This window comes from Lissotriton helveticus, chromosome 1_1 (genome assembly GCF_964261635.1).
Source record: "Lissotriton helveticus chromosome 1_1, aLisHel1.1, whole genome shotgun sequence".
In the NCBI taxonomy this organism is placed as follows: Eukaryota; Metazoa; Chordata; class Amphibia; order Caudata; family Salamandridae; genus Lissotriton; species Lissotriton helveticus.
The window spans coordinates 1,234,595,039-1,234,612,245 of NC_136057.1; the positions used below are offsets into that span (position 1 = coordinate 1,234,595,039).

Below are 17,207 nucleotides of genomic sequence, written 5' to 3' on the forward strand. Positions count from 1 at the left end.
GGTGTATATCAACGACACGCTCTGAACTGTATATGGTGATAACAATATTTATAACATCAGTAGGAGTAGGAACTTTGAAAAGGATTAACTGAGACTATATGTACTTATTAGCCAAAAAAAAGTGTTAACCTAGATTGCCCTGACAATCTCCCTCTATCTGTTCTTTACCCCTTTCTGTTGCACATCAAACACCGGCATTAGGTGTATTTACTATGAATGGAGATGTCTGGGTCGTGGAGTTCATTCTGTTGTACTGTGCATAAGCTATGGGTCTCTCCGTTTAATGGTATGGTCCTAGCTACTACGTGGACCCTCGTTTGTCTCCTATTTCTGTTTCTATGTCTCTACACGCAGGTTTGATGGCAGGATCCCGGAGCCTTATCAGGTGACTGCCAAGGGGTCCCATGAAGGTTGCGTCTGGGTGACCCATGGGGAACCTTATTAGCAATACGATCTGCCATATAGTTGTGTGTACATCGACAATTAAATTGTCGGCGAGAATGCGGGCTGGTAAGAAGCTTTTGACTAACAAGGGGTCTTTTGGGTAAAATATAATACTGGCTTATGTGTTTTGGGGTACATATGTATTTGAGTAGGGAACACTTCGTTGTCATACTTCTACTTCATTTTGTTGTGTTTTCGCTATGAAGGCCTGTATAGATTTGGATAGACTAATATGGCCGCCAAATTAGTCATGACCCCGGGGAAACTAAAACCGCCCATAATACATACACAAACCACAGAGTCACATGACTACCTAGGTGGGGGAGGTTTCTGTATTTAAAAAGCAGTATGGCTTCCGAACGTTTCACCCGTTGCTGGAGGGACGCGCAAACTGACTGCAGGCTACGGATACGCAAAGGTGAGTGAAACGCAACTGATGTGAAAAGGATTTTGCGCTTAATGTAGTAATTTCAATGTTTTTGAATCTAAATTGGAGCCATTTACGTGGCTATATTTTTAGACTGTGTCTTAGGTCTCAACTTACCATGGTTGGACCGAAACAAGTGGCGCGGTGCGCGTAGAAGATATTACAACGAATACCCTCGTAAGCGACGTGTGGCCAACAGTGGTAGAGTCCTCGCAAACTAGAAGAGGAGGACGGCCCTGATACTTATAATCCTTTAATGGTGAGTGGCACTAATTAGGGGGTATTCTTGGAACCAAGATAAGATTCGAGTAGGTTGTTTGGGCTTATCTGTTGTGGTCTATTGCTGTAGGTGACAGCACATATTGGAGTGTTGAAACCAGGGAGAAGAGTTTGTTAATACCGACCGACCGACACTTGATAGTTGGTGTGCAGAGTTTTTTACCACGTATCGCAGGATTGGAATATATATGCCCTATCCGTAGAAGCAATATTTAAATCAACTGGTGAGTGTATTAGGGCCTACAGGTGTAAACTCATCTGGGTTCGGTAAGGGAGTTGAACGACATGTGATACTAGTATCTTGAATTTTTTCAGGCAACTGAACTGCCCGATTTGAGCCCCCGGATTCTATTAGACCATCGGGGTGTTATTGATAAGACATCAGGACTGTGTTATATATGTTATCTGTGTAAGTGCATCGTTTTTATTTGGTTTTCTTGAACACCTACTTATAATGGGCATCCCACCATGGGTATGGGAGTCGTAGGTGTACACCTAGCTGGACAGAGAGTAATTAGGTGCGGTATATGGTTACGCCAATGAAATATTAATGACAAACATGTTGAAACAAATGATGGGGTTAGCAACCATGGACATTACTAGTACGGAACGTTGAGGCATAATAAGCTAACCTTCTGCCTGAAACATTAAACGGGGTATAAGGATGCAATCATGGCTGTTATTTGTCGAAGCTATGCTCTGTCCAATACAGTAACTGGTGTGATTTTGTATCATTGTGATTCTGTATCTTTTAGAGCTTACCCGGGAGATCACAGTGACAATTTGGTGATTTTGAGCGTTCTATTGTGCGAGGCCAGGCTTGGTCCACACACGGTCGGTCCTGTTTTCTATGATATCGACATCCATGGTGGGTTTTGCATTAGTTGTTTAATTGACATCTACACAATTCTATGGAAGTGCTCACTTTTTGGATCGTTTGGGTCTATGTCATCTTCCTCTTTCACTCTTTCCAACTGTACAGTATTGTTTCTGTTTATCTTATCACGCAATTCGTGATTCTACTTGGGCAATCTGGGTCTTTTGGCTTTCTGTGTTTTCTGCACAGATCTTATGTGAATATGTGTACATTAATACACAGGCATTGTTCTGAGTAGTATGTGATAATGTCATATGTGTCGCCATGTGGTTTATCTTTATGTGTAAATTTGTTCACGTGTGCATATCGGTATTGTCTACTAATATATTTTGTATAATAGTACATGTATAAAAAAAATAAAAAAAATATATATGTTGACCTTTTTTAAATGTATATATTGTACATAGTATATTTGTTGGTCCATGTTTTGACATTCCAGTCTTGAAAAAGACGAAACACGTGTCGGCAAGTCGTGTGCTGGGAGTTTTTTTTAGAAAAGAATAATTTTGAAATACAATAAAGGCTACTGAACAGCAAGAAGACTGATTATTCTGGATTCCCCGTTTGTGACTGTTATTGTTGAACTGTCTCTAAGTGTAGCAAAGGGGGTTACTCATATCCACAGAGGAGATATATGTAAATAAGACTGAATAATGATAAGTGGTGTGCTGTAAAAGCCCTAAATTCTTTCGTGATTTATCATTACGCTACATCTTTTTATGAGGTATTCACACGACATGAATTTGTCTTGTTTCTTGTTTTTTCTCTTTTCACAGTGGGTGCAGATTAAACTTTATCAACTTCACTGCCACATTTCTATTGAGCATGAGGCACAGTATCACTTACAATGATACTCGTTATAATATGGTTATGTTTGGATTCAAGGATATAATCAGTTAATACCATGTTGACCAGTAGGTGACCTGGGTAAGGAAACGTATCTGTGTTGATGTCCGTAATGTTTTGAAAATGCATAGATAAGTAAACAAAATTATGTTTTTCCTTATAGGTTGGCCCCTGAGGAAGGGTCGACACAGTCCCGAAATGCATTGGGCTCTCATAAAAGTTATACAGAATAAATAATCATGTATTGCTCTGTATTGTTTTTATGATTAATATATTGTGAATTTTGTTAATACTGTTGACATTATGGATTGTCATGATGGAAAATGGTAATGTTGCATTTGGATATTGTTAAAACAAAAATTGAATATAAGAGATGTTATGAATGAGTTAATTCTGAGTATTATTTGACTTATTTAGAGCACCGATTAATTAGCAGGGTTCTGTTGCAACCCACTGAAATGTGCACGGTGCAAGCAAGTTTTCTTGCTTGTTTTCAATTTTGTTTAACTATGTAAGACACTGAACTAACGTTTGTTAACAAAATGCTCTTAAAAAACGCATAGTACTTTTTAGATATGAAAAACATTTTGCTTGAGCTCAGTTGCAGTATATTGCAATGACATAAACATGCTTGCTCGGAATGACCCTCACTTTACACCTTTGTATGACTCAGCTCTTAAGCTGCTACGTCAAAAGTCTGATCGGACAATGTCCAAGATGGGAGGGAGAGTCCCCTGGAACCTATTAAGCGTGATGCATCTGCTTGACCAGAATAAGTATCACCTTTTGCAAATTCAAATGGCAGCTAAGGAGACTCAGTGGGTCCATGCCATGAAGGAGGTCAATGCCAGATATTGCGTCTGAGGAGGTTTCTTTTGAAGCTCAAGGGTCTGAACTAGGAGGGCAGTGATGGAATCTGAAAGTAGAGGAAAAGTGATGCAAACATCAGACACGTATTTACCATTTTGGAAAATTGTATGGAACTCAGATATAGTTTTGAGGCCACAAAACATGCAAGCAGGACATGAAGTTTATCTGCTGAAAATTGGTGCAGAAATCTAAGGACTCGTATTAGGATTTGCACTGCTTCACCACTAATAGCTGACTCGTTTCCCCTTTGAAAGATCCTACCGGAGCCACTTCAAGGAGAACATATTCATTTTTTTAAGTGCGTTTTATAAAGCGCGAAATAGTTGCCCGGAGGCGTTCAAGCGCTGAAATTGCAAGATGTTCTAAGCAGTAAAAAACCAAATGACACAACGAGAGAGAGGAGTTTATTTATTAAACAGAAAAGTTTTCAGGTGTTTCCTGAAGGAAGTCAGATCTGGATTAGACCTCAGCTGAAGGGGTAAGCTGTTCCACAGCTTAGCAACGTTCAGGGAAAAGGAACGGCCTCCTGATCTAGCCCGGTTGACTTTGGGCACCATAGCAAGGAAGGCGCTAGCTGAGCGCAGCTGTCTGCTGGGGAGGTATGGGGTGATTAAGGGACGATTGATCAGAGGGCCAGTTAACCAGAATGACTGGTGGGCAATACAGAGGGACTTAAAAGCAATCCTGTCTCTCACGGGAAGCCAGTGCAATCTTGTTAATCCTGGTTTAGCGGAAGACATACGAGGGATTTGAAGTAGGGTCCGGGCTGCACAATTTTGGATCACTTGTAGTTTCCGCAATGTGAAGTCAGGGGCTCCCAAAAAGAGAGCATTTCCGAAATCCAACCTAGAGTGGATCAGTCCCTGTACAACAATTTGCTTAGCTTGGAAAGGTAACAGGGGAAGAATCTTCCTCAGCATTCTAATAATACCGAAACAGGTACTAGACAACTTGACAGCCTGGTGGTCTAGCGTTAAAGCCTTGTCCAACCAGATGCCCAAGCTCTTAATGGCATCTTTTGGTACGGGGGGGACCCAAACAGGCCGGCCAGATGGAGTTCAGCGAGGTCGGGCCGAGCGTCCCAGCATCATCACCTCTGTCTTGCCTCCATTAAGTTTGAGGCAAGACAGGGTCATCCAGCTGTTCACTTCTCTCAGACAACCAGCCAAATCCACTGTGGCCGTGGGATCCTCAGCCCGCGTCAGAGAGACCACCAGCTGGGCATCGTCCGCATAGGTAACGATCTTAATACCATATGGACGGACGATACCCGCCAGTGGCCTCATGTAGACATTAAACAACGTCGGGCTGAGCGAAGAGTCCTGCGGGACTCCGCAACCCAGCGGTCTGCTGGTGGAGATGGTGTTTCCCTCGAAGACCTGGAATGTTCTATTGGACAAGAATGACCTGAGCCACTTCAATGCTCCTCCTCGGATCCCAAGATCATGGAGACGCTGCAATAAGATCTCGTGGTTCACAGTGTCAAAAGCGGCACTCAGATCGAGGAGGATGACTGCCACCGATCCTCCCCAATCTAAGATGCCTCTTGTTTCTTCCAGAACTGAGAGCAAAGCCAATTCTGTCCCATGTTTGGGGCGAAAACCGGTTTGTGAGGGGTCGAGCAGTTGATGGTTTTCCAGAAAATTAGTTAAAAGGTTGTTAATGTATTTTTCCAGTGTCTTGCTGATCCAGGGGAGCAGGGAAATGGGACGGTAGTTGTTAAAGTCACTCATGTCCATATTAGGTTTCTTTGCGAGTGCCCTCACCCTTGCCTGTTTCCATACTGGTGGAACCATGTTGGTTGTGATAGAGGCATTAAGTACCTCCAAGATGACCGGGAGAATAATGTGATTAACTGCCTTTAAGGAGCTCGGAGGGGCAGGATCACTGGGAGAGCCCGATTTGACCTGCGCCGTTAAAGTGACCAGAAGGTCCAAGTGTAGCAAAGGAAACTCATTCAGCACAGATGACAAATTGTCTGTTATATCCTGCTTGGGATGCTCCTGGATGTTGGCTGAGGCATTAGGGAGAGTGATAATTGAAATTCATGTAATTGAAGAGAAAAGACGGTTTTGCTACTGCTGCACTGAAGTACTCCTACCTTCCTGCCAGGGTGAATATGGTTGGGCTGTCTCCTGGGAAGCATGAAATTCTGCTTCCAATGTTTTGCGCCAGAATAAGTGGAGCTGAGTGCCTAAAGATGATGCACTGAAAATAATGGGGTGAGGAACCTTAAAATGAAGCCGGTTTGACCTCTGCAACTTCTCTCTTGAGGATGTCCAATTCAGTAGTGTTAGGAATCCGAGGAAGCTGTTGCCTGAGTAGAAGAATTACAGCAAACAAGTTGGAGGTGGCTAATTGCATTAAAACTGGAGACTACACTGTGAGGATCCTGATCCTGCAACTGAAATATCTGAAGTGTTTTCTGAGCTGCAAGTCAGAAAGTTGTGAGATCTTTTTTCCAAGACAGTAATCATAGCTGAACTTGTAGAAAAGCCATGGACACTAAGTTTAAACATTCTACTAGAGGACTCATGCAACCTGCAAACTCTATTTGAAAAAGACACAACCTTGGTGTGCTCACCTTTGCTAGTTTTCTCAGTCTGTGCTTTTTTGAGTGACTTATGAGACTACAGCATGTTATTCCAACTCATAGATCACTTGTAAGGCACAACATGCAAGTGTGCCCCACTGAGAAAACATTTCTGAAAGAAAAAATGTTCCAAAGTAAAAGCTTTTATTGGGACCGACCACCAACCTGTATTTGACTGTGTTCATTCATGAGTCCGTTACGTGCCTCGATCCGAATGAAACACATGAACAGCAATGAGATTTATTTCCACATTTTATTATTTACTATAGGATACAATTAAATGTTTTCCCCATTTCTTTCCTACGTGATGTTTTGCTTTTTCCATAATTTTGATCATTATGACTGTTTTTCTTCATTTATGTAACCTGTTTGATATTATATATGTTCATCTTTAGACTGACTTAGTTTGAGCTTTTTATAATATTTATGCCTGACCTGTACTGCTGTTTGGTTCGTTGTTGCACACTTTTGATTTGCATTTTTTATGAAGAGGGCCTTGTGATGAAGGCATGCTAGCAAGGATGAGCCATCTGTTCTACCAGAAACAAATTTGCGTAAATGGGTCAGATTTTTGGGGCCCGGCAAGAGCTCAATTGCAGCTCATGTCAAGACTGTATCCTCTCTACAATAGCCTAACGCCGATTCGATTCCCTACAACAAATCTCAATACCCAGTGCTGCAAAACACAAGACAAGCCAACAGATGCACCAGGAACAAATTCATTAGCAATCAACCCAAATGCATATTGGCAACATGAGGGTTTTCAACAACAAGTACCAACCAAAGTCAAAGAACTAAACTAGAATTTCAATAGGACCATCCTTTCATGTGATCAGAGCAGTGACAAAGGTCAAACCAACAACAATATGTAGCTCACAAACAGCACTGAATGCAGCCACAATTTCTCACTCCTGGGTACACTGCCCCTTGTACTCTATGTTACTTAAACACATTTATCACATGTACCACCCCAGAACCGACTCAAAGGCTCACACTCACCTTCCTGCAAACCATGAAACTGCCAGGCTAAATATCATTCTTAGAATAATACTGATTACAATTCTTTACTTAATCAATAGTGCACGTCCCCTGTCCGTTCTCATTCCCCCACCCTCCTGCACTCACCCCAGCACAGACACAAATAACTAACAGTTGGCAAAAAACATTCTCAGCACCATGCTATATTCTATCACTCTCAGCATGTCACCTCTTGTAACTCTACTCCACGTAACAGAATGTTATGCAGGACCACTCCAAAATGCAACAGCATTCCGTGCATTTTCACAAATAATATGGTAACTTATCATCTAAAGCTCTATGAGCTGAGGAGACACACACAGACTGTATAGAGATGCACGGTAATATATGAACCAGTAATAGGTTATTGAGCTAAACCACCTCCAAGAGGGCACACCTACACTCAAAATTATTCACCAAGTTGCATGAGAAGGGCGTACACATGTACACATAGTAACTGTGCTTTATATGATTTACGATGTACATTGGTGATGTAATTTTACATGTAATGAGTGATGTACTATATGAAGTTATAAGCAGTGCAAGATGGGGGTACAAGTTAAAGTTGGCTCAGTAAAATATAACTAGTGAATTTTTCATTTTTTTGTTTTTAAACATTAGTTTTTATCTTATTTCACCACCTCACTATAATGTCACTTTAACCTTTGGTTTCTTAATTGAACTGCCAAGGCTTTTTAATGTAAGGTAAAGATGTCATTACCAGGGGCATAACTAGATATTGTGGCACCCATGGCGGTTACTGCCTTTGCTACCTGGCAAACACATGTAAGAGTAGGGGGGGATTGTGCTGGCAATTCCTGTGATGGCCCCACGGCTGCATGTAAGAGTAGGGTGACCAGACGTCCCCGTTTTCCCAGGACGGTCCCCGTTTTTGGAGAAGTGTCCCTGTGTCCCGACACTTTTCTCCAAGTGACTCAAATGTCCCCGTTTTCAAACAGTGTCCAGTTTTTCATTGCTCCGGTTGAGCATGCGCGTGCATGCTCTCTTTGCACTGGCATTTGGTAGCCTGTGATGTTTTATTGATTTTTGGCAAATATATGCTATAGTCCTTAAAAGTTAAAAGATGTAATAAGAAGTAGTAATGCTGCTGTGTAAAGGAGAGGGGTCCCAATAAAAGACCTCCGATTTTTTGTCTGTAATGCTTCATCTCGGTCTGTGGAGGGAGCTGTCATTGTAGTCCCCTTTCTATGTCTATGACAGCTGCCAATTAATCCTACTTTTATGTCGATGGTTACCGCAAACTGTAGTCCTACTTCTATGTCAATGACCTGTCCCCGTTTTTTGTTTTGAGAATCTGGTCACCCTAGGTAAGAACAGGGAGGCTGCCGCCCTCAAAACCTGTGCCGCTCAGTTGGGCCGCCCCTCCCCCCCTTGCAAAGCTACTGGTTATTAACATACTTAACTCTACTGCCACTTTAACCTTTGTTTTTTCTGTGATAACCATATGTATTGAACAAAATGGCAAGCGCTTTATTCAGCAGTAGTACAAGCAGCACACTCTCCTTCCTGACACTTTTCAGCTCTCCTACTGAAAATTGTTCACAAGGGAGCAAGTTCTCCAATTTGAAATGACCAAATGTTTTTAAAGACAGCCTATCATGTGACCTGTAGTCTTCTGGTCCTACAATTACTTTTCAGAGATATGACCTGAGGACTACAGAGTTATAAGCCAGTTTAACTTTTAAGCAGGTAATCACTTTACATTGGAATAATTATTTACAAACGCTGTGGAAATCCAATGATTAAAATTATGACTGCAGTGTTTGGGGAATTACATACTGACTATGATTTAAAGAACACACTGCAGTCTGAAGGAATGTGTGACATATTTTTAATGTGCATTCTGGGAATTGTAGGACCAGAAGACTACGGGGTCACATGGTAGTCTGTCTTTAAACGCTCATGCATCTCCCCTTGATGACCAATGGCAAAGAAAGTAAGCAGCACTGCTCCCTTTCCCATAAGCAATCCTTTATTTTCTTTTTTCCATCATTTAAGGTGCCAAAGTTTTGACCAATACGTTTCAGCTGTAGCCTTCAACAGGGTATATTACGTGAACAAATAAGCCTCTAAGATCGCAGAGAAAGAAGCACTAGAAACAGTTAAGTCTTTGTTTTTTGAAGTGCAAAAGTAATCTTCTCTTATTGAAGTGCAAAAGGGTCAGAATACATTCTGCCACTTTTCCACTTAAATAAAAGAATATGATTTCACAGTCCCTCTTGCGTTAAGTGGTTCTGTGTCCGTAACCTGTAGCGGTACCTCGGCTCATCATAACAGGTATCTTGCAATCGATCTCATGACCCGCCATAGTCTTCTGATGAGGACTTTAATTTATAGAAGAGAAATATATACATAAATATATTTTTATATATATATATAGATATAGATATATATATATATATATACACATTTATATATATATATATATATATATATATATATATATATATATATATATATATATATATATATATATATAAACACACACAACACATATATACATGTATATCAGTAACATACGCATCAGTGAAGAATTCACGAAGATGCATATGAGAATAAAACCTAACAACTCTTGAAATACATTTTGGAATATGTCATCTACACGGTATAACATAACCTTTTCCGCAGTGTCCAGGCTCATAAGATGTTTATCCTGTCATTAAAAACGGACAGAGATGTGTGTCACTGCGTTTGTTAAATTAACGTCAATGTTTTCGAGGATTTAGAACTGCATCCCTGCTCTATGTAATCATTGTCAATGGATTCTATCGGTTTGTTTTGTAAATATCTTGTGATCTGCTACAAGAGATTTAAGAATATTTATGGTTGCAGTATTATGCCAGGTATCTAAATACCTTTAAAACGAGGCGATATTAACAGAACGTTTCATGAATAGATGTAAGACAACTGTACACAAATGTACCCTTCCAAAAAAAGAATTCTAAAAATCCATGCACTTCTCTCGGCTTCAGCAGCACTCAATCTCCGAGTCGAAAAACACTGCTTCACCAAGGGCCACCTCCCTGGGGACCATATAAATTCCCAAATCAAACACATCCTTGAAGCAGTACAATTCCAAATTTGGTGGATTTCAGGTTATACATTTTTCAGTAATGCAACCCTAACCAATTTGGAGGTTTCATTGTCAAACATTCTTGGGCACCTCATGAAACATTATACCCTCCTTAAAAGAGCTTTACTGTGTTTTCATAATAATTTGGTGAGGACCCAAAAAATTTCTGGGAAGCCCAGTTTAAAACATATGAAAGGTCGAAGCTATAGACCACCAGACAAAATAAAATCTGCAGACAGCATAGAAAGGCAAGGGTTATTTAAGCATACATATAATTCATAACAAATCATTTATCACACGCGGATACTGTATGGTAGTTCACGTGTGTTTGCACTGTAAACAGCTAATTACAAGTTTAAATAAACATGTTATGTTTGTAGTATTAACACCAATATAATTTAAGTTCCACATTCTGGGAAAACCAATAATATACCATACTTATAAAACACTCCCACTATGTTATACGGGAACTGTGCATTAGAAAAGTGTATCCCTATGATATGAAATCCAAGGGCACCCACTATTCAACATATTCACATCAGAGACAGTAAAAGCTAGAAGATCCCCGATATTATAGTGGTGGCGCTAGGTAATCAATTGGGTTTCATATATACCGACTGGCTCTCTCCCAAGCATGAACCCGCACAAGCTGCTCATCATTAAATATTGTAGCCCGCTGATGCACGCATTTACTTCCATTAATTACCCACCACACAATGATGTACCCGAGCAGAAGTCAAAAAACTGAAAAGAGTCCTGCAGTAGACATCTGTTAACACACAAAGCAGGTACCTCTCAGCTTTCTACCGCAGCTTAAGACATTCCCTGGACATAGATTGCACACAAAACATCAGTTAATGGCAGCATTTAGGGCCTTCTGGTTATTTGAAACCATGTCAACACTTCTCAGATGATTCTATTATTCCTACTGTCTGGTATAAATAGATGAATTAATCGCTTTATTAAACACCAGTAGAGATAATGATGATGAGTGTCCTATTATTTTATACGATGACTCCTAACTGCCCTCTTTGTTCATCCCTAATCAAATTTGAGCTGATTGTTCTTGTTTCATCACTTTAATGTGAACTCCGGCAAATGCAAGATTTTTTTTAAATATTCAATTCTGCCTTGCATCTCTCTAACACTGCAGGCCACCGCAGTCACCAGCAACTTTTAGGGCAAGTGCCTACTGTGCTGTACTTCAATTCATAATTAAAGCAGCCCCCGAGAACACATGCAAGGGTGCTGGGTGCCAGGCAAAGATTAAGAGAAAGTTTAGGTTGGGTTCCTTTTATCACACCTGAAATTGAGAATCTGTCTTCCATCGATGTTGATGCTAAATAATAAAAAAAATAAAAAAAATCTGTCTTCGTTATTGTTAACGCCTTCTCTATCACCCAATCTTTTATCTTATTTTTCAACGTTGTTCATCCATCATTCAGTGTACGGCCCCCTTCAGCCATTTGCTAATGTTGAATCGTAATTTCGTCCCCCTCATCTGTTATAGGTCACGTACCTCGCATTGCCTAGCATGGCCTTTCATTAAGCTTAAAGGTTCTCCTGTTTCCCCTTAACAAAATAACGTTTTAAATAATGCAGTGATTTCTGGTGGTGTTTGTCACTGCCTCTTACTCTGCTGTCTGACTGCACACCTTATTCTCTAAGGCATACTCTTAATGGCATTCTGCAGTTCCTATTTCTGAAATTCTCTTCCATAGGTATGTGGCCTTTATCTCATAAGTCACAGCCTGATTATAAAGCCGCTCGTAAATACGGCACAATTTTGCTGTGGCAATGACAGTACCACCACAGCCATTACAACGATATCAGAGGTTGCCCGCTAATCTTGGGGCATATCTGATGGCAAGTTTCTTATTGATGGTCGTTTCTGCAATTTCGCTCTGGCACCCTTTAGCTGCCAGAACCGTTTGTGAACATTAGTTGTGTTTGTGGTGTATTATCGCCTCAACTCAAAGTAATTTCCACGCAAAACTGTTGAGAAGAGAACATGTTCGCGAACCTTTCTAAAAGGCTTTTTATCCACTCTGCCGTATAAATGGTGCAATTATGCCGCTACACGTGTCTGCTTCCCTTTGTGAAACCCAACCGTTAATTTCGGTTTGCTTTAAGTCCTCCAAGTTAATGGCTGTGTAGATGTGATATGTATCTTCACTTCTGCCAAACGGCTCTATTTAGCGCATTTGTGCCATGCACTTCATAAAGAAACCACCACAAGTCAGTCTTCAAACTTTAACACTAGGGGCTAGGTCTGGTTTGTCTCACTTTCCTGCCCTTCTCTGTCCCTCCCTTGGTGCTGTGACTCTTAGAGTATATCCAGTCATATCCCCTTCCTATGTATATAGAGATAACTCTAATCACTAGTATATGCAGTAGACCGTTGTGCTCTCTTCCATTTCTATGTGACTCTTAGAGTATATCCATGTGTATCCCCTCCCTATGTATATAGAGATAACTCTAATCACTAGTATATGCAGTAGACCGTTGTGCTCTCTTCCATTGCTAGGTGACTCTTAGAGTATATCCAGGTGTATCCCCTCCCTATGTATATAGAGATAACTCTAATCACTAGTATATGCAGTAGACCGTTGTGCTCTCTTCCATTTCTATGTGACTCTTAGAGTATATCCATGTGTATCCCCTCCCTATGTATATAGAGATAACTCTAATCACTAGTATATGCAGTAGACCGTTGTGCTCTCTTCCATTGCTAGGTGACTCTTAGAGTATATCCAGGTGTATCCCCTCCCTATGTATATAGAGATAACTCTAATCACTAGTATATGCATTAGACCTTTGTACTCTCTACCATTCCTATGTGACTCTTAGAGTATATCCAGTCTTACCCCTTCCCTATATATATATAGAGATAACTCTAATCACTAGTTTATGCAGGAGTCCGCTCTGCTCTCTACCATCCCTATGTGACTCTTAGAGTATATCCATGTGTATCCCCTCCCTAAGTAGATAGAGATTTCACTAGTATATGCCTAGAGTTTATCGATTTGTATCTCCCCCTTGTGTGACTTTATCTCTTGTACATTTGCAATTTTTTTCTGTTTGTACCTTTTTATAACGCATGTAATCCTAAGTCCGTATGTTTTCAACTGGTTCTTATGTAAATCAAAAATTTGCAAATTCTTTTTGTACCGTCAGTCCTTATGTTTGAAACTGGGTCCTATGTAAAGCGCTCTGACACCTTCGGGTAAAGTTCGCGCTATATAAAATCGCATAAATAAATAAATAAATACCCCCGAGCTAGCTTAACTAGTAAACCACGTTTTCGGCTGCTATAAAAGAAGGGGAAAATGTAATTTTTTTGTAAGTAATTTGACATGAGAGCGTAAATCCACTGTATATGTATTGTATAAGTACAGATCGACCTATCGATATTGTGGAATATGAAAAACACTGACTGATCCAGTTAAAAGGCACTTTAGATCGACGTTTAAGAGTGACTTTAATATAGAGATTCTTGGCTTTCATTCGAAGGGGGAGGGCAGGGTAATCGTCTCTCTGATTTTGTTATATTTATTGATTCTACAGGAGAATGGAGGGGGATTAACAGCAACAACGAATGTTTCATTCAGGGCGTAACTTCGAGAGGTGGTAATCCCCCCCCATTAAATGAATTTTCAGATGAATAGATCGGTACAGGGGCCTTCAGTCGGGTATTATGAGGGTATAGCGGATATCACCTCGGATTTTTGTATAAATACCTGACAAGAACGCACACACACTCTCTCATATCTGTATTGAAAGCCGAAAACATGTTTATTTTACAAAATATTGTTTCTCTTATTTAGTACTTCTAATCATCAATCATATTTCTCTCCCTTTCCACTGCCTCTTAAGCCACTATCGTGCGCTCTGCTTGAAATATAATGTATTTTAACTTTATATACTAGCGTGATTGTCAAGAAATCTGATGCTTACGCCCCCGACCAAGCTACACTCCCGGTTACATAACTAAAGTTATACAGTGTAACACTGGAGTTCCAGCCCGGGCTATGCTGATACAGTTACAGTTGCTCCCTTTGGGGTCTCCGGTGTCAAACACTGCCTTGGTCTGGATCAGCCGTGACTTTTAATAATTATTTTATTCTCAGTGCGGATAGATCCACAGACCTGCTTTCTGAGTGTATCTGTATTATGGAAAGTCAGGGGCGCTGCGAGTCCTATTTGACAGCAGCGCAGGCGCCTTAGAGGGGATTAGGCTCGAAGAGATACCCCCACCCTCTATGTCATCAATCCACAATACTGTGTGTACTGCGTTGCCGCAGTGGGCTGCAACGATAAACTGAATGTTGTAAACAGAACCATGCACGGACCTCCCGGGCACTTTGGAGACGTTGCTCTTCCAGAATTGCTTCCTTCCAGAATCACTCGCCATTTTCCCTGTGCATCACTCAGCCCACACCTCTCCGGCTGTTCCCGTGGTACTGCCCAGCTCTAAGCAACCCTTTCCTCCCCCTCCCAGAAGCAGGAGGCGGCCGCCATAGTGGGGTAGACTGTCACAAGAGACAGTGGCGGCCATTGGCTGGCCGAGCCAGTGGGTTGGGCAACGCAGCCAATCGTGAGTCACGTTACTTCACGTTGCTTCCAGGGAAGAGGTCGGGAGTTTCGATTCTGGGAACTCGGCAGCCAGAGTGTCATTGCGGCTTCCCAGATTGTCAGTCCGAGCCGTATAAATGAGACTGAACACTTAAGCACACCCTCAATGTCACGGTGCTTGACTCTGACACTCAGCCTCCATTTACTCGAGCTGGTTTCAGTACAGCAAAGCTCAAGACTGTCACATTTGAGTATTATTTTCACCTATGTTGAGATCGTTGTTACCGTTACTGCAGCATTAGTATTTTTCTCATATGGCAAAATACGGTATGCATATTTTTGCAGTTTTCTATAGCGCGAACTCGTTGAGCACCAGTTGCATTACCAACGGCCTTAGGGCACGCGGCGACAGTTCGTAATTGTCTCAATTTGAACCACATATAATTTGGTATGTTGGGCCTTGGCTAATGGGTTTTAAGGAATGTATTAGATTGTGTTTTAAAGGCATTGATTTATATTAAAGTTAATCGTGTCAAAAAGTATTTGTCGGTTAAAATAAATACGAATGCAACAATGACAATGTGTGTATCAGGAGCGTGTTAGCAGGCAACATTGACTCTGTTTATGAAAAAAACGTGAATGATTTTCTTAGGTTGCGGGCCTTGAGATGTACGGCTGCTAAACGTCACGGTTCCTTGATGTTTTCTCCTGAACACTTTAAACAGCTCACACAAGTAAGTATGTTTGTTGCCGCTTAGTCATGTTTACTTGAATATTATATATTATGTTTTAAAACCAGAACCAAAACCACACTCTAACAATCTCTGCGCCTGGAACCCAATCACCACTGAAGACACCATCCGCCTGATGAACTCCATCCACTCAGGTTCGCCAACCGACCCATGTCCCCACCACATTTTCAACAAAGCAGACTCCATTATCGCACCACATCTCCGCGACGTCATCAACTGCTCCTTCAACTCCGCTACCTTCCCGGAAAGCTGGAAACACGCCGAACTCTGCGCCCTTCTGAAGAAACCCACAGCAGACCCCACTGAACTTAAGAACTACCGCCCCATCTCGCTCCTCCCATTCCCTGCCAAAGTCATCGAGAAGGCCGTCAACAGTCAGCTCGCCGCTTTCCTTGAATCCAACAAATCCCTCGACCCTTCACAGTCAGGCTTCCGAGCCAAACACAGCACCGAGACCGCCCTCATCGCAGCAAAAGACGACATTCGAACTCTACTGGACAACGGAGAAACAGCTGCCCTCATCCTACTTGACCTCTCCGCAGCCTTCGACACAGTCTGTCATAGCACCCTTATACAACGCCTCAGCAACGTCGGAATACAAGGAAAAGCACTGGACTGGATCATCTCTTTCCTCGCCGGAAGAACCCAGAGAGTCCGCCTCCCCCCTTTTAGATCAGAGGCCACCGAAGTCCTCTGCGGCGTACCACAAGGATCATCACTCAGTCCCACCCTCTTCAACGTATACATGAGTCCCCTCGCATCCATCGCGCGCCAACACAACCTCAACATCATCTCCTACGCAGACGACACCCAGCTGATCCTCTCCCTCACCAAAGACCCAAATACCGCCAAAACCAACGTACACGAAGGAATGAAAGAGGTAGCTGAGTGGATGAAGAACAGCCGTTTAAAACTAAACTCGGACAAAACGGAAGTCCTCATCTTAGGTTCATCCCCCTCTGCCTGGGACGACTCATGGTGGCCACCGGCCCTGGGAATCGCACCCATACCTACGGACCACGCACGTAACCTGGGCTTCATCCTGGACTCCTCCCTCTCGATGACGAGACAAGTCAACGCCGTCTCATCATCATGCTTCAACATCCTACGCATGCTCAAAAAAATCTTCCGATGGATCCCCACCGAAACAAGAAAAACGGTCACCCACGCACTGGTCACAAGCCGACTGGATTACGGAAACACCCTTTATGCCGGAACCACAACCAAACTACAGAAAAAACTCCAACGCATTCAAAACGCCTCAGCCAGACTCATACTGGACATCCCCCGTCAAGCTCACATTTCCGGTCACCTGAAAGACCTCCACTGGCTCCCCGTCAACAAGAGAATAACGTTCCGTCTCCTCACCCACGCACACAAAGCCCTCTACGACCTAGGACCCGAATGCCTCAACACGCGATTTTCCTTCTACA

At 42.0% G+C, this 17,207-nt stretch overlaps 1 protein-coding gene across 2 annotated transcripts in view; it reads right to left on the bottom strand.

Moving 5' to 3' along the window:
* TBC1D22A (TBC1 domain family member 22A) overlaps positions 1–14,917 on the bottom strand; it is a 2,393,943-nt gene extending 2,379,026 nt beyond the window's left edge. Inside the window, exon 1 of one of the 2 annotated variants that reach the window (XM_078679664.1) lies at positions 14,800–14,917. In XM_078679664.1, coding sequence (XP_078535790.1) covers positions 14,800–14,861 — 62 coding nt within the window. In that variant the 5' untranslated portion in view covers positions 14,862–14,917. The remainder of the gene's footprint in view (positions 1–14,799) is intronic. The other variant, XM_078679673.1, reaches the window with a different exon arrangement.
* Between the last annotated feature and the right edge of the window lie 2,290 nt (positions 14,918–17,207).